Source organism: Galeopterus variegatus, unplaced genomic scaffold (assembly GCF_000696425.1).
Source record: "Galeopterus variegatus unplaced genomic scaffold, G_variegatus-3.0.2 Scaffold3526, whole genome shotgun sequence".
In the NCBI taxonomy this organism is placed as follows: domain Eukaryota; kingdom Metazoa; phylum Chordata; class Mammalia; order Dermoptera; family Cynocephalidae; genus Galeopterus; species Galeopterus variegatus.
In genome coordinates this window covers 111730-130649 of record NW_007729637.1, presented here as the reverse complement: position 1 = coordinate 130649, position 18920 = coordinate 111730, and the positions used below count along the sequence as shown (strand labels likewise).

The 18920-nt window shown below is 37.5% G+C and overlaps 1 protein-coding gene across 1 annotated transcript in view; it reads left to right on the top strand.

The window, feature by feature from the left end:
* Positions 1-18920, top strand: part of LOC103600974 (protein FAM13A-like) — a gene marked incomplete at its 5' end in the record, with an annotated part of 191672 nt that overhangs the window by 62920 nt on the left and 109832 nt on the right. The window contains one exon of the mRNA XM_008585339.1: positions 11895-12058. Coding sequence (XP_008583561.1) covers positions 11895-12058 — 164 coding nt within the window. The remainder of the gene's footprint in view (positions 1-11894; positions 12059-18920) is intronic.

Sequence of the window (18920 nt, the reverse complement as noted above, 5' to 3'; positions counted from 1 at the left end):
CAGTACCACCATGCTGGGGATCAAATTTCAACATGAGTTTTGATGGGAACAAACCACATTCAGATCATAGCAGGGTACTTTTTGAATGAGTCATTCTCCAAAAGTTTTCTTTTTCTTTTTGTTTCCTTCAGGGAAAAGCCAGGGTCTTTAAAATGCCTGCAGGTCTGTGTGATCTGGGCCTCGTCCTGCTTCACAGACTCATCTCCTGCCACTGTTCTCAGTCATCTATCATCAGCCACAGTAATCTCCTTGCTGTTCCTCAAACTCACTCACTGTGCTTCCTCGTCAGGGCATTTGTACTGCTTTTTTCTCTGTCTGGAATGCTTCTCCCCAGACATCCATCTGGGATACTCTGTTATTTCTTTTTAAGTTTGTGGTCAGCACTGCTAGTGGCCTCCCAAAATCTAGTCTTCCTTTCTTCCTTGGTAATAAGAAACCAGATTTTTAGCTAGATACATTGCTACATGACTAAACGGCCACTTTCCCTGACTTCCCTGGCAGCTAGATGTCACCATGTGCTGTGGTTTCAATGTCTCCTCCAAAACTCATGTTGAAATTTAATTGCCAACATAACAGTGTTGAGTGGCAGGAACTTTAAGAGGTGATTAGGTCATGAGGGCTTCACCCTCATGAATGGATTAATAGTGTTCTCATGGGAGTGGGTTCCTGATAAAAATAAAAGTTTGGCCCCTACCGTTTCTCTCTTTCTTGCATGCTTGCTTGCCCTTCTGCTATTTTGCAATGCAGCACAAAGGCCCTTGCCAGATGCCAGCACCATGATCTTTGACTTTCCAGCCTCCAGAACCATGATCCAAATAAATGTCTATTGTTTATAAATTATGCAGTTGGTGGTATTCTGTTATAGCAGCAGAAAATGGATTAAGACACCATGTGACTCAATTTTAACCAATGAAAGTAAGCAGTTGTCATTTCCTTTAAGGAGGGGGCATTCCCTTCCTTGGCCCTCCCTCCATCCTGCCATATTTGAAACAGTAAGCCAAAGTTCTAGCCCTCATGGAACTTATATCTGGTTGATGGAAAAAGACAACAAATAAATAAACATAAGTAAATATACAGTGTGAAGTGGGTTGAATTATGTCCCCCCAAAACTCATTGAAGCTTGAATTGTGTCCCCCAAGTTTATGTATTAGAAACTGGGCCACCACTGTGACTGTTAAGAGGGTGGGAAATCCTTTTACAGTAATCAAAAGGTGGAGCCTTGAAGAGGTGATTGGATTGTAGGACCATGCCTAGTGAATGGATTAAAAATGGTGGTCAGGGGCATGGTTCTGAGGGCTTTAAAAGAGGAGAGTCTCTCTCTCTCTGCTCTCTGTGCTTCTACCATCTTGCAGTGTGAGACTCCTGGGTCACTGTCACCACCACCAGATGGACTTTGGACTTCGCAGCCTCAGAAACTGTAAGCCATAAATTTCATTTTCTTTATAAATCACCTAGTTACGTGTATTCTGTTATAAGCAACACAAAATGGACTAATACATAGTGTATCAGATGGCATTAAGTGCAGTGGAGATAAATATAGCGAGGTCAAGTAAATGGGGAGTGGTATACAAGGCAGGATTTTGCTGCTGCTTATATAGTGTCAGAGAAAGCCTCACTGACAAAATATTTGAGCAAAATCTTGCATAAGTTAGGATTAGGTTTTTCTGTTTATGGTATAAAACCCCCAAAAACCTTGGCTTATTTAAACAAGATAGAAATTTATTTACCTCAAATAAACAAAACCTGTACATCAGGCCATAGCTGGTAGTGAGGCTCCATGACGTTGCTAGAGATCCAGGATTCTTCACCTTATAACTCCACACAACCACATGTGGTCCTCATGGCTCCAGATGTTGCCATTGTACCAGCCATCCATCTGCTTTCCTATGAGCTAAAGAAAACCTCCCTGGACTACCAGTAATCACTCAGTTTGCCCTGGATTTTACAGTTCATTACTTCAGTTTTCTACTTCACTTTGGTCAAGAGAAAGGGGTTTTAATAACCAGTTTTCCCACTATCTCATTGCACAACCTTGAACAAGTCATTTCAGTTCCCTGGACTTCTGGGCTTTATTTCTTAGATGAGGATAGGAGTAGACCCCTCTTCAACTCTAAAATTAAATGGTTCTTAAATAATCATCTAATTTCTTAATTTTCCACTTAAATTTTCTTGCATAAATATGAAACTTGTATGACCAGCTGTGATCAAGCAATTCAGTTATTTAATGTTAACTTTGCTTTTAATCTTAACACTTATTTTCAAGCACCTCAAAGAGAAGATATTTACTTCTTGACAAATTTTAAAGCTTTGCATCAGCAACACACATTATCCTAAGAGATTTTTAAAAAATTCACCTGTGTTGTCTCTGTCTCAGATATATTACCTGAGACTGGGAAGGAGGGTTATGAATGAGTTTAGGCAAGTATACTTTTTTAAATCTCCAGAGGATATGCTAATGTGCACCCTGGGATGAGAATTACTGACTAACAAATGAGATTCCATCTAGGTTCAGGAGCATCCCTTTGGACAAGCTTCCAGAGAACACCTTGTTTTAAGGCCCCATCAACTAGTATAATCCCACCTAAATTAGCAAGAAGTTGAAGCCAAAGGATTTCATTTGAAATTAGATGACAAATTTAGAGATAAATGACGAAATTTTTTAAAGCAAAATTTTATACTACTAATAGAATGAAAATTTGTTACAGTCTTATATTGAATTCCTAAACCACTCAGTTTACACACTTTTTGACGAATTTTTTCCTGATAAAAGACCTAAAGTCAGGAAATTGAACAAATAACTTTGTAAAATAGCAGACGGAACCATGTCAGTATTAATAAAAGACTCCCCGCTGCTCTCCGCCACTGCCATGTACAAATTTGCCTGTGAGCAACTTCTAAAAGGTGAGACTTCCTTGAGCTCAAGTCCCAGGAAAGATGACTCTACCAAGGGGGCATATAGTCAGAGTAGATGTAGTTTCCTGACTCATGGTCTTGCAGTAATAATTCCCACACTCTGTAATTTCAGATTCTTCCCATTTCTGTACCATAGCTGTTTTTTAAACTGACAGATTTTGAAACTGAATACAAATGAAGCTTCTAAAATAAGAACAGTGTTTACATTATAGAATTAATGTGCTTTATGGTATCAACTGATTATTAACATTTCAGTGTTTCTAAGAGGAATGTAGATGATAGCATTTAGTTTCTTGGTGATTCATTCATTCATTGTACAAATATTTAATGGTCACCTACTGTTTGCTAAGTGCTGTTCTAGGAAGCAGGACTACAGCAGTTAACAAAACAAACATTTCTGCTGTAATAGCACTTCCATTTTGCAGGGGAGAGAGGAGGTGAGGAAAACAAACTGCTAAGGGATTTGTTACTTGTTTAGGCCACACTGTGAACCTGTGATTGATCTGATCTCTTATATTTCAAGGTGAACATTTTTTAAATTGTAAAAGTTCAGCCTTCTCCAATATGAGGAATTGTTTTTAAGAACTAAGTTAAATTGATTGTATGCTGAAAACTTAGATCAAAATGAGATTTTAATTAGTTTTAACTTTAACATTGACCCATTTTTACTACCAAAAAAAAAAGACATGTCCAAGAAACTACCCCCCCCCAAAAAAAAATTACCTCAAGCATGTTAATAACTCTCTCAGAAAATAACTGGGAGCATTAATTAGTTACCACTGTAGCTGGCACATAATGGAGTCATCAAATTATCTGTGAGGAAAGGTGCGGCAGTTCAGTAAACAAATCTAATTTTTGAAAAGCTAAATGAGACATTTTTGAGCAAAAACAAAGAATTTTTTCTCATTTAGTGGTGTTTTTGGTTTTATTTTTTTTGTTTTGGGGGATTTTTTTTTAGGGGTTTTTTGCGATATTTTTATTGAACCGTAATTGATTATACATATTTTTGGGTTTCAACATTGACGTATGTTGATCAACTCAATATTATTAGCATATACATTATTACAAACCATATATATTCTTTATGGCCTTTATCCCATCTCTCCCCATCCCCCTCTCCCTCCTCTTCCCCCTCTGATAACCCCAGATTTCTTCTCTCCTTCTGAAAGAGTAACACTTACTCTGTTGATTTGTTGCCTAGATAGATGATCTGTCCAGTGCTAAGAGAGGTGTGTTCAGATTCCCCACTATTCTCATAGCATAGATGCTGCTTCTGTCACTCTGGAATGGGCTTTGTGGAGAGAGACATCCTCTTCTTTTCTTTGGTCTCCACAGTTGATTCTCCTTGTGTCAATGCGCTCTTGTGGGCCATCTGCACAGTGGTTGTGGCGTCTAGCCGCTTTTGCAGCAGCTGTGGCTATTGTGGTGGCTGTGGTGGGCCACCCACATGGAAGTGGTATTTTTGCCATGCTCTTTGCCTGTTTGCGGGAGGAGGAGTCAGTCCTCGGCTCCATACCTCAGGACCCTGGGCAGGCTCTGTGGCAGCAGTGGCGTGCCTGGTCACAGGAGGAGGGGGTGGTTCCAGGCTCCATCTGTGTTTACATTCTAAGATGTTGTTGAGGAGCAGTTGGGTGGGAGGGGGAGAAGGGAAGGGGGAAGGAAATAAGATGGGAGAAGGTGAAGGGAGGGGGGCGTGGTTGAGGCCTGTAGCTCCCCCCTCATTCCTGCAGGGGAGACCAGGGGGCTTCCAGCAATGGCTTGGTCATTGCAGGGCTGGATGCAGATGTCAGGGGGATGTGGCTGAAGCCCTTGGCCCCCCACTGCCCCAGCTCGGGAGCCCAAGGTGTTACCTGCAGCAGCTTGGTGATCATCGTTGGGCTGGTTGTGGGTGCTGGGGGGTATAGCTGAGGCCCCTGTCCATCCCCCCTCCCTGGCTTGGGAGCCCAAGGGCTTCCAGTCCTTCTAGGTGTTATAAGTCTTCTTTGGTGATGTGAGACCTTTACTAGTTAATATCAAACTGTGTCTCTGGTCTGTGGGTACTTTCTTTTTTCTTTCAGTTCTGTGTTGTATTATTTGCTGTTGCCACCACTTAAACTCTGCACTGGAACTAATTTGTTGTCCTTTGCTTACTTCTAAAATGGGGGAGCTTCCTGTGGGGACCAGCACTTGAGCCCTGTGGTTGAGCTAAATTGCTGTTTTGCTCCTGAATCCCTGGGGAAGGCTTTTTATGCAGCTCAGGTTTTAATGGTTGACTTTGTAGGTACTTCTGGGTCTCGTGAGATCTGGTACACCTGGGTTGTGTAGAAACTCTGGTCTGGACCTGAGTCTTTTCAGCAAACTGCACCCCCTGCAGTTCTATATTCCTGACCAGTCTCCAGGGAGTGGGCCTGTGCTGATTGGAGGGCAGATCAGCTGTCCTTGCTGTACCCCAATGTTCCCCCAGTGGCCTGTCTCCCCCTCAGCCTGCACTCCTGCACAATTCCCATAGGATGGACCATGCATGCAACCCTTGTGATGACCCACTGGCTTTGAGTGGCTCCTTTTTTTCAGTTGTTGTGGTTCTTCACTCCTATGTGGGTCCATGGGAACCCTGTTAGTGGTCTTTCTGAACTGAACCAAGGTCCTCTTCTCCTTGCCACCTCCAAGCAACTTCGTACGAAAGGCACAGCTGTGGCTTTTGCCAGCTCCTGCTCCGTGCACTCACCAGGGCCAACCTTGAAGCAGCCAGGACTCGAAATGGTGGAAGTGATCCTTTCTTTATCTCATCGTGGCTTCTCCTGCCTTCATGCACTCTGTAGGTCTCTCCTCCACTTCCCCTGAGCTCTAGCGGCCCCAGCTTGGCTGTTCTGGGTTTTAGGGAGAGAGTGACACTGGGGACTGTCTACTCCACCATCTTGACCGGAAATCTTTTTTTAGTTTTTAAAGCTAGAAATGTCTTTTTTTTTTTTTTTTTTTTTTTAGTTCAGGGGTAAGTATCTCTTTTATGGTGCTTTGTTATTTCACATTTCTTCTTATGAAGTTTATGAGTTTAATGAGCATGAAGGAGAGGCAAGAAGCTTTGCCCTCTTCCATACAAGTGACAGGTGGAGAAGAGAAAAAGTCGAGGATAATGACAAGGTCTAGTGAACCTTATTTATAAAGTCTACATGTTAAAAGTTAACTTTGCCCCTTTCTTCCTTCCATCTTAATCTTCCTTCATCATTTCAGCCTTGAATATAACTTTCTGTTCTAATAACCTCTCAGAGTACCTGATGATGAAGATAGAGTCCATGAAAAGAACACAGTCAGACTTTTTGTAATTTTAAAATGCTAGCACAGCCACTGAACAGTACTTAGAGTGACACCTAACACCAAAACATTGGTCTTATTATGCTTAAACTTGAAAAAATATATGTTATTAATACTATCTCATAATAACTTACTAAATTATTATTATAAATTTTCCTTTAGCTGATTACATGAACATTACTTTTCTGGGAAGAAACTTATCATAGGTGGAGAAACCTCCTTCACTTCACCCCTACAAAGAAAAAGAAGCTATGAATTTCAGAGGGACTGGTTTCTCTGTCCAATAAACTGAATTCCTCCTGCTCATTCGTCCTGAATTCCCTTGTTTCAGTCCTGAAGGGTAGATCATTCCTACTCTACACTCTCCAGTGGAACAGAGGGCCTGTACCTATGGCTTACTGTTTTACCATCACAATGACAGATTTATATGAGGGCAGTGTATAAAAGTTAAGTTTGAAGCATGAATTTTTATGTCTCTCTTATTTTCAATTTATCAGGGTAAATCAGTGCCTGGTATCACAGAAATGTGTTTCTGGTGCTGGGTCCCTTGTTCAATTTTTATTTATTTACTTATTTTTTAAATCTCTTTTTATTTATTCAGTTATTTTTTGGCTGTTGGCTGGTACACTTTGTTCAATTTTTAGAGATGAGACCATCTTAAAATATTTATAGCGTTGACTGTGAGAGAATTTTTTTTTAACCTTTGAAATTAATTCATGTGTGTTTTAAATATGGTGATGATATTCATTTTATTAGAGGTATATGAGGGTACTTCAAAAAGTTTATGGAAATATGAATATAATCTTATAATTCTATTTTTCCATGAACTTTTGATTTCCATGTATACTCATATCTAACTCCTTATGCATTTTTATTTGCTAACTGAGCTCATACTATACTATATAACAAAAGTATTTCACGGTTTCATTAAATATTTTGTAGCTATTTTAATAGCTGAATAATATACTTCATCATATGAATGTGCCATAATTTACCTCTTCTAGTAATTGAGTTAGTTAGAATGTTTACATTTTTATCCTATTATAAATATAAACATAATGAACATATCTTTTCCTAAGGCTATATTCCTGGAATGATTCTGCAAGTGCCAGAGAGATTAATTTAAAGAAAGGAAAATTTTAACTACTAATGCCAAAAAAAAAAAAAAGAAAATGGGGTGCATTATGAGAGGTAGTATGACTTTCATGTAAAAATTCCATTTCTCCTTGCAATTCTAACATTTAACATGTAACCAAATATAGAGAGTAGTGGTTAAACACAGGTGCTGAGACCTATCTAGGTTCTAACTGTACTTCTGCCACTCATTCATTGGGACAAATAATTCAAACTGTGCTTTTTAAAATTATTATCACTACCATTTCAAAGTTTCCTGCTCTTTGAAATAGTAGCAATAATAATTCTTGCCTCTTAGGTTTATTGTGAGAATTAATGGGTTAGTTAATATAAATCTCTTGGAACTTGCCTGGCAGAGCAAGTGCTCAATCAATGTTTATTTATAACAGTTGCAGCTCCAGCATATAAGAAAATATTTTCTAATTCAATTTTCTGAAAGGACGTTCTTTTGTTCCTATTCCTGTGGCATCATAAATACTAAAGTAGCTCGAACTGCTACAATTAGAACTGCTCCATACCTGCAAATACATGCATGGAATGTACTCTTTTTAAGATTCCTGGAATTGTTTGTATTTTAATTGTACACATAAATCACACAGCATATACCTAGATCCTTATCTCAAATAGCCAATGGCAGAAAACGGCAGAATTCTTATGAGCAAGTATTTTTCATAGATGGTTGGGGGTTTTATAGTTTTCACCTTCAAATACTGAAGTTACTAAATGACCAAATAAATGAAGAAATGACCAAAATAAAGAAGCAAAATGTGGTGTGAACTAGAGGATTTCAGTTTTATCTCCAGTGGAAAGAGAAAGCCGGCCTCCCCATCAATATCCCAAACCCTTAGCCATTTTCCTGCTGCAGCCACGTGTTAAGAGGGAGGCTGCAGGTGGGTCTTCCCAGTAAGGCTTTTGGCTCCATTTGGAATCTCTGCCCAGAAGTGCTTGACTAAGCCTCCTGGAGCCATTAGTGACTTTTACCTAGACAAGGCCTAAATGGCCTCCTTGGCCCACTTCTGTTAAATTCACAGATGGTCTTGGCCCATTATGTCTTAATGTGCCAATGGCAAAAAGTGAGGATGGAACCAGAAGAGATGTATGTAAAGAGAAATGTAACCTCAATACATTGTCCTTCCTTCTGTTCCCTCTGAAACGGGGCTTCTCAACTTTAGCACAACTGAGATTTTGGACCAGATAACACTTTCTCTTTTCTGTGGCAGGCTGTCCTGTGCATTGCAGAATGTTTAGTCATGTCCCTGGCCTCTGCTCACTAGATTCCAGTATTACACACCCTCATCCCCATGGTGACAACCAAAAATGTCTCCAGACGAAATGAGCTCCAATGAGAACCATTGCTCTAAAGGCCACAGTGTGGTAACATGACTGCTTGTGTCTTTGGCCTTGGCTGACTAGTATCATGCTCCTCCTCAGGGAGTTCAATGATGAAAAGGGACCTTGAACACCACCTCCTAGTTAGACTGTACCCAACACTAACTATATAGAATCTGAGAGGGACACCCAAAGCATAAAAATAAAACTATCCCCTCTACCTACATTATAATAGAAAAAGGGGTATAAATTTATTTTAGCTAAAATCATGTGTTCCTAAGAAGTTCAACTCCAGCTGAAGTGAAGAAAGTGGTATTTTCTTTTTCTTCAAAGTTAATACACATGAACTAAAATTAATAAAGTTTTATCACATTATTTTCATTTTTCCTATAGTCATCCTTTCTGTAGTAAAAACGTGTAGTCTTCAAGGTATATCTTCAAGAAGATGTCATTAGTTGTGATTAAAAACTTTCATTCCTTTTGAAATATGTGTATATATTTCATAGTTTTAGTAGTCTGAGAGTTACTGAGTTGCTATTTTCCCTAATAATTCTGTTCTCTCATAAACTACATATAGTATTTTCACATTCTATGCACAAGCTTAGTTCTTTGTACTACTTTGATATATAAATAATGAGTTTATATTTTAAAGTTTATGGTTAACAACAATCATGTCTGTTTATTTCTATTGAAATTAGATCATCATAAAAATACACTTAGACAAAATGTAGCTGATGTGGTTGCTGGTATCTGAGTTCTAAGTGATTTGCATTATAAAAGCTATTTTAATGTAAACTGACTGAATGGAATAAGCTGCCTACTGTATTACCTTTTTACCATAGAACGTTTTACCCTTATATAAATTGCTTAATGGAATTTAGAACCTCAAAATCACCTAGAATTCTGTCTCCTTATTTTAACACAAGAGTAGTGTGAAATGTTGCACACACTACTCTTGTGTTTGCTTTAATAACGAGAGAGAACTAAGTCTAAAAATGAGATTTTTAGATAGTTAGAAAACTTAATGCTTTTTCAGTGCTCTTATTGATTTTTCATGTCTACTCTTATGAAAAATAATCATATGCCAAAGGAACCCTTTTATGAAGTATACAATAGCATATTTCAGGTTCTCTTGTTGTTTATCTGAATATTAGTAATTTTGACAAATATTTCTATGGACTATAGAAATGTTTTTGTAAGTTCATAACTTTAATTTTTTTTCTGTCCTTGATTTTCATGAGCTTGTGAATACTCTACAGAGAAATGCGGTGAAAAATTAATTGGCAATCGCCAGATGCGTGCAAATTTTATGAGACAACCAAATAGTAAAAGCTAGCTTTCATTGAATGTTCACTTTGTTCTATGCTAAATGTAACTCTGCTAAATTATGTTCATACATTATTTTTATGTACTCCTCAAAGAGGCACGAATTTATTAAATATTTATGTTCATAACTGTCCCCATATTACCTTTTTAAATTGTCTATTATACCAGACTCTTGGAAGTTAGTGTCTTGGGAGTATCTTGTAGGTGAATGATGTGTTGTCTGACAATAAGTATTTATGAATGGATCCAAAACTTTGCTAGACTTTATGGTAAAAATGTTTAAAAATAATAATAAAACAGCAACAACAACAAGAAGGGTCAGAAGGAAGAAGGGAAAAAAATAGGAAGAGGGGAAGGTTCCAGTCTCTTATCTTCAACCATATGGTTGAGGCCATATGACCTAGAAACATGAGACAAGTAAAATGAAGGTATCCAGCAGCATGTAATTAACAGTAGGCTGTGTGATGGTGTGTGTATAGGGATTCAGGTTGAGAAAGATCATTAAAACCTGAGGTTAGTTGGAGAAATTCCATGGGCAATGGAAATATCCCAGCCTCAGAGGAAGTTAGGATTTGGTTTGGTCTGAGGTAGTTGGTAAGTGGCAATGAACAGATGACATTCCCGGTGTGAGGACAAGCCTGAGATGAAGATGAGAAAGAGAAAAGAAAAAGCTTCCAGTGTAACAAATACACTTGATCCAAAGGTTTGAATTTTTCCTGCAATTCTGATGTTATGTTTTTTACACTTTTTAGGAAAAGAATACTGGTTGTATTTACATTCTTTCTGATCTAAAATAAGAGAGTGTGAGGGTGTTTCTGGGACTGGAGGGTGCATAACCTCAGATGTGGTCTGAGAAGTCAATACACCCAGTATTCATTTGGGTCTTGTGTTGCCCGTGCTTCCAGAGATGTAAGAAAACTAAAAAGGTTGTGTTTTTCCAATTTATTATTTATCTTAACCAAATATAAATAATTTTTATTATTTATCTTAACCAAAGATTTATTAGACCATACTTTGTCCTACAAGAGAGGATTGCAATAGAAACTATCAGTAAAATCATGTGTATTTTGCTGGTTAATAGAAAATATTTCTGGACACCTTTCTGACATTGACATCCTTTATTTCAGTGGTTTCCAGCATTTTTTTTTTCCTGACTTTTTCCAACCATTTCTTCTTTCCTTCACTACAGGTTGCTAGTCTTATATGCTCCCATCATCTCTCATTACATAGAATGATTCCTCTAAGGAGAGGTGGGCCTGGGGAAGAGTTGTGTCAGAATCTCAGAAAGGGGTACGGGCCATATATGGTTTGAAATTCCCCTTGGAAATACTGGTGTCTCCTCTTCCCTGTGCCCTTTGCTATATAATAATTTTTACATGTATTTTAAATTTCATGCCTAGCTTGATATTTTTCTGGGGTGTTTTTTTTAATTTATTTTTTGAATTGAAACGATTATACATATTTGCAGGGTACAGAATGGACTCAGTATTTGTGTACAGTATGTTATGATCAAATCAATATTATTATTTACCATGTTCATCATTACAAATTGTAGTTATTCTTTGTGTCCTTTACCCAGTTACTCCCTAAACTCCTTCCCCTCCCCCTTTCCCACCTCTAGTCACTATAGGTTTGTTCTCTCCTTCTGAAAGTTCAACGTTTTATTATGGTCATTCTTTCTTTCTTTTGGGGTGTTATCAATACAAGGGTACTTGAAAAAGTTCATGGAAAAATAGAATTAAAAGATAATATGAATCTCTCTATAGACTTTTTGAAGTATCCTCATACATTAGATTATTAATAAATTGGAATAAATTATCTTTCTCTAATAACTCAATTTGAACAACTTTTTAAGTTTATTTTTTTCTCTCTCCTCCTTTTCTTTACTTTATTTTATTTTCTAGATACCAAAGTCCAGGAGTGAGGGATCCATTCAGGTCCACAGAGTGCCACAACCAGAGCTATCTGATGACATTCCTCAGGTCAGCCTGCGGCTAAGTCGTAGAAAGCCCTGCTTGGAAGACATGAATTCAGCAGAGGACACTCGTGGTGCCAAGTTGATATCTAGGTTGGCATGGTTTTTTTACATGATACATATTGCATTATTCGCTCTGATATATAGGCCCACATATGTAGGTGTGTCTGTATGTATCTACCACCGGGATCAGCAGGATCTAGATGAGTAAAAGTACTTAAAATTTGCTGTACATTTTGATAATTTTCTGATTAATAGTTCTTATCACAGAAGCATTCCTGATTATTTTGTTTTCTGGATTGAGACAAGTTATTTAATCAAGAGAACTATGCTGAGCTCACAGTTAAAGAGTTACTTTTCAGATGCCTTTTCATGGTAAGCATGTTCAGTGGAAAATGTTATCTGCAATTTAAAGTGACGATCAGAGTTGTCACCAGAACCAGCTCTCACAAACTATCTTTGAATGTTGCTTTCTAACCATTATGTTGCACATTATACCTGAAAGCGAACTTCTCTGGTATACTTGAAGAAAAAGACAAACAATTTTCTAAAAGTAGGTAAAGGAGGGCCTGAATCTTATTTACAACTAGCATATAGAATTTTTTCTTTTAATAATTTTTTGTCTTTTATTATAACATAATATATTCCTAAAATAAAAAGTATTCTATTACAAGTGTTAGAGAGATCTAGGGAATTGAAAGATGTTTAAAACATTAAATGGATAATATTGTTAAGGAGCTAGCCCCTTTGGATTGCCTTACAGAAAAGATGGAATTTGAGCCAGATCTTTAAAAAAAATGAGGATAATTTAAATAGGAAGAGAAAGAATACAGGGGTATTGTAGATAGCCCCAGTTAGGATGCATAATGGGTCTTTTGGAATATTTGGTATTTTATAAAATAATTGGTATTTTAGCAAACTGGAATTAGTTGGATATATATCTGCAAAGGTAGCATGAGGCCAGGTCATCTTGAATGCCAGGCTGAAGTATTTTTGCATTCAGCATTTCATTCATTGAACAAATGTTTGGGCAGTTAACTTCTGGCTCCAGGAACTACTTTAAGACAAGAGATGCAGCAGTGAACAACACCAGTCAGGCCCCTGTATTTGTGAATCTTTTATAAGGTTCGTAAATACATTGCAAGGCAATGGAGAGACACAATAGAAAAAAGCCTGTGAGGAAGAGGATTTCAGCTCTAATAAATGAGGGGTATTAAGAAGCTGCAACAGGTTAATGTAATAGATTCAAAAATCATTATCGTTTGAGCAGTCAGAGGAGGCCTGGATTGAGACATGAAGAAAAGGAAGAGGAGGAGAGAGTCTGTGAAGAATCAAGGAAAGCATTCCAGGCAGAGGTTATAGCAAATGCAGAAGAACTGAGGTAGGAGAAGCTCAGCTTCGTCTTAAAGATAATAGGAGGCCAGTGAAGGTTTGAGCTGAGCAGGGGCGGGTGGTAAGAACCGTAGAGGGTTAGTACCTTAGGAAAAATACTCATAGTCTTCCATCAGCATGCAGTATAGCCTGGAGGAGGGAGAGTTTGGAGGTAGTTATAGTGTTGGCTTCTTCAACAAATATTAATCTTGCTTGAGATCTATTTATGTGGCATTTACTGAAGAGACATAAGTCCTACACTTGGCAGGGGGACAAAAGAAAAGTGAATAAAAATTTAATAATTATCTTTAAAGATGCATATACTAAGTGCCAGTTATATACCAGGCATTGTGAAATGGTCTTGTAATAAAATCATAAATAACGTTCAGGTGCTCCTCTTGAGAAATGTGAACTACAACTCACAGGGTGCTCTGCAGGGGCAGAGGAAGGGCAGAACCATGTGGGGAGATGAGGATCACAGAAGGTTTCTGAAAGAGGGAGACTTTTGAACTAAGGCTAGTAGGATAAGGAGAAGTTTATTGAGCACAGAAATAGAGATAAGAGTGTTCCTGGAAAGAAAAAAAAAAAAAAACACATGCAAGGACATGCAGGGCAGCAAGGACAGTTCAGAGGAGAACCGCAATTGCAGTGATGAAACCAGGACATCAGGAGTTTAGCATGTAGGGCATACGGGAGTGTATTAGTTTGTTTCTGTTGCCTATAACAGAATTCCTGAAACTGGATAATTTAGGAAGAAATGAAGTCTTATTTCTTACAGTTTTGGAGGCTGGGAAGTCCACAGTCCACAGAACACATCTGGTGAGGGCCTTCTTCTACAGCAGTACAAGGTATCACATGGCAAGAATGGGCTGAGCTCTCCTTTTTAAGCCATCAGAACTACACCCATTACTCCATGAATGTATCGGTCCATTCACAAGGCCACAGTCCTCACAATCTAATCACCTCTTAAAGGCCCCAACTTTCAAATACCATAATTGGATTTCCCACTGTCTTACCACTGTTACAGTGGGGATTAAGTTTCCAATACATGAAGTTTTGGGGGACACATTTGACCCATAGCAGGAAGGGTAAAGATGGGTTTAAGAAACTAAGCTAAGTAGGTCTGATCATTAAAAACTATATTGCATATTAAGGAGTTTGGATTTTCTCTTGAAAATGATGGGGAGTGATTGCAGGAATATAAGCAGGACAGTGATATAAACAGACTTGTATTTTATAAAAGGTCCTGTGACAACAGCACAGAAGGAAAGATTAAAGAGAACAGTAAGAGATGCTGGGAGACTGGCAAGGAGGCTGCTGGGCAAACAGTGCAGAGCAAAAGCCTTCAGTGAGTCACTGTCAGTTCTTAAGAATGAGGAGGGGGAGACAAGTCTTTGTCCCTTGGAGGGATGGGAGAGAATAGGCTATTGCTTAGAGGAAGATGTGATCAAGAAAAGGCTGGGGGATTTTTTTGTTTGATTTGTTTCATTCGGGGCATTAAAATATGTTAATGAATGGAGTACAGGCAGGTCTGTATGCTTAATGGGCAGAGACGGTGGAGAGGAAGAAGCTGATATTGCAGGCCAGGAATAACAGAACAAGACCTTCCAGGAGGGAACCCAGAGACCAGGCGCCAACAGCCCCTGTGAGGCAGACTGGGCCATGCACTCTTCACATCACAGCCTCCGTGAGCAGCTGTGCTCCCTGGTGCTGAGCATGCACGGTGTGCACAGCAGACGGGGCAGGTGGTGAGCGGGAGAGGAGTCAGCCTTGGCCAGTGAGGAAAAGCTAAGGAAAGAATCAGGGGCACAGGTACAAAACACTCGGCCTTTTAAAAGTTTACTTCTCTAGTAATGAAAAGAAAAATTCAGATGTTTACTGTGTATATCATCTTATTCATCCAATCAGAAAAGGAAAAAAAAAGTTTCCTGCTTCTAAAGGTAACAATTCTTCCTGTTTGGAGAATGAGTTTGTATTTCTGAGATACAAATCAAGAAGTCAGATTAAGGAAGGAAGGCACAGCTAACCAGTGCTCTAGACACTATTTGTTCCTGTGATCAAGAGGAGTAGCCTCAGTTAAAAGAAATGTGTATTTGTATTGATGAATTTCTACTATTCTTTCCAGTTTTTTGAAGTACAGCAAGTCAGCCTTAAAGGTGTAGATAGAACAACATTGTCCATGTTAAACATGCTATCTGCTGTCACACAGGAACTTGTTCGACTTCACATCTTTATCCACAGATCTGTTGTAATCGCAAAGAGATTTTTACTTTTTACTTTTGATTTACCTCATTGTGTGGTAAATTATGTATGAGAGGAATTATCGAAAGACAATTGGGGATAATTAAAATAAATTTAACTAAAAATAAATTTTAAATCCATCATGTATCTTTGAAGTAACAGAATAGGTGTTATGTCAATTTTCATTTCAAAACTGAACTTATGGAGCTCTTTTCATTTGCAGTTACTTGCCAGAACATATTGGCTAGTTCATACATTTTAAGTTAAAAAATAAATAAATGTGTTTATGTACACACATACCACTACTTTCTCTAAATCTTTTTCACTTTTTTCTTTTATGGTTTATTAGTTGCCCCAGTCTTAAATACAAAGGTTGGCAAGGTATATTGAGTACATTGTTATAACCCTGTTCTTGGATATATTTGCCTTGACATACCAACTTTTTCAAATAATTGTCAAGAAGCATTCAAACTGGGCTTTTGCTAGTATTGAGCTTTTTTAGTTGCTCTTTCAAAAAGAAAAAAAAAAGCAATTCTGAAAAATCTATTCTTTATGATTTTAAAAAATTTGGGGTGCTAATTTTATTTTATTTTATTTTATTTTATTTTATTTTATTTTATTTTATTTTATTTTATTTTATTTTATTTTATTTTATTTTATTTTATTTTATTTTATTTTATTTTATTTTATTTTATTTTATTTTATTTTATTTTATTTTATTTTATTTTATTTTATTTTATTTTATTTTATTTTATTTTATTTTATTTTATTTTATTTTATTTTATTTTATTTTATTTTATTTTATTTTATTTTATTTTATTTTATTTTATTTTATTTTATTTTATTTTATTTTATTGTAACATACTTGATTGTACCTGTCTCTGGGGTACAGAGTTGAATATCATTTCATGTGAGCAACATTAGGATATTCAACATTATATAATGTAATCATTTTTCGTGGTCCCTTACCAATTCCTCCTTTATACCCCTCCCCCCCATTTCCCACCTCTGGTAACCTCTATCCTTTTGAAAGTTCAGTGTATTATTGTGATTGCTATATTTTTCTTTCTTTCTTTTTTTTAAATTTATTTATTTGTTTATTTTTTTAGCTCCTGCTTATGAGTGAGGACACGTGGTATTTGTCTTTCTGTACCTGGCTTATTTCACTTAACATGATTTTCTCTAATTTCATCCATATTGCTACAAATGACAGTATTACATTCTTTTTTATGGCAGAATAATATTCCATTGGGTACATATACCACATTTTCCTTATCCAGTCATCTGATGATGGACATTTAGGTTGGTTCCAACTCTTGGCTATTGGAAATAGAGCTGTAATAAATATGGGGGTATAGGTATCCCTTTGATATGATGATTTCCATTCCGCTGGGTATATACCCAGCTGGATCAGATGGCATTTCTATCTGTAGTTGTTTAAGGAAACTCCATGCTGTTTTCCATAATGGCTGCACCAATTACAGTCCCACCAACAGTGCAGGAGAGTTCTACTTTCTCTGCATCCTTACCAGCATTTGTCATTCTCTGTCTTTTTGATAATAGCCAGTCTAACTGGAGGGAGATGATACCTCAGTATTGTTTTGATTTGCATTTCCCTGATGCTGAGTGATGTTGAGCATTTTTTCATGTGTCTTTTGACCATTTGTATATCTTCCTTTGAGAAATGCCTATTCAGCTCCATTGCCAATTTTTAAATCAGGTTATTTGGTTTTTTTCCTGTTAAGTTCAAGTTCCTTGTATATTCTGGATATTAATCCTTGTTGGATTTTTGCAAATATTTTCTCCCACTCTGAAGATTGTCTTTTTGCTCTCTTGTTTCTTTTGCATGCAGAACCTTTTTAGTTTGATATAATTCCATTTGTTTATTATTCCTTTTGTTGTCTGTGCTTTAGGGGTCATGTTAATGAAGTCTTTGCCCAGTCCTATTCCCTGAAGTATTTCCCCCATGTTTGCTTTTAGGAGTTTTATAGTTTCAGCTCTTATACTTAAGTCTTTAATCCATTTTGAGTTGATTTTGGTATATGGTGAGAGGTATGGGTCTAGTTTCATTCTTCTACATATGGATGTCCAGTTTTCCCAGCACCATTTATTGAAGAGGTAGTCTTTTCCCTAATGTATGTTCTTGGTACCTTTGTCAAAGATCAGTTGGCTGTAAGTTTATGGGTTGATTTCTGGGTTCTCTGTTCTGTTACATTGGTCTGTCTGTTTTTATACCAGTATTCAATGCTGTTTTGGTTACTACAGTTGTGTAGTATAATTTGAAGTCAGGTAGTATAATGTCTCTGGCTTGATTTTTTTGTTCAGGATTGCTTTGGAGTATTTGTTGGAATATAAAAACACTACTGACTTTTGCTCATTGATTTTGTATCCTGCAACTTTACTGAAATCTTTTATGAACTCTTGAGTTTTTTTGTAGAGTCTAGTTCTTTTTAGAGTCTTTTTTCTTTCTTTTTTTTTTTTTTTTTAATCTTTTCTGTATATAGGATTATGTCATCTGCAAAGAGGGACAACTTGACTTCACCTTTTCTGATATGATTGCCCTTTATTTCTTTCTCTTGCCTGATTGCTGTGGCTAGTACTTCCAATACTATGTTAAGTAGGAGTGGTGAGAGCAGGCATCTTTGTTCCCTTTTTTTTTTTTTTTTTTTTTTTTTTTTTTTNAGCGCCGCCGCGCTTCCCAAGCGGCGCACTATCCAGTGCGCCACCGGGCCGGCCCTTTGTTCCCATTTTTAAGGGAGAAACTTTCAGCTTTTCTCCATTCATGATGATATTGGAGGATTTTTTGTTTGTTCGTTTGTTTGTTTTTTGTATATGGCTTTTATTGTATTGAGATACTTTCCTTCTATACCTGTGTGTTGAGAATCTTTATCATGAAAGGATGGTGAATTTTATCAAATGCTTTTTCTGCATATATTGAGATAATCATATGGGTTTTGTCCTTGATATTCTTGATGTGGTATATCACATTTATTTACTTGTATATATTGAACCATCCTTGCCTCACTGGGATGATTCCCACTTGATTGTGGTGTATAATTTATCTGATGTGTTGCTATATTCTATTTGCTTATATTTTATTGATGATATTTTTTTTTTTTTTTTTTGTCTTTTGTCTTTTTTCCGTGTCCGGCAACGGATCGCAACCCTCAGTGTCGCCACCGGACCGGGACCGGCAACGGGATCGCAACCCTCGGCGTTGCCCCTGCGCCTCGCTCAGCCAGTGAGCGGGAACCGGTCTGTATGCGGGATCCGAACCTTCGGGCGGGAGCGCCGCCGCGCTTCCCAAGCGGCGCACTATAGCAGTGCGCCACCGGGCCGGCCC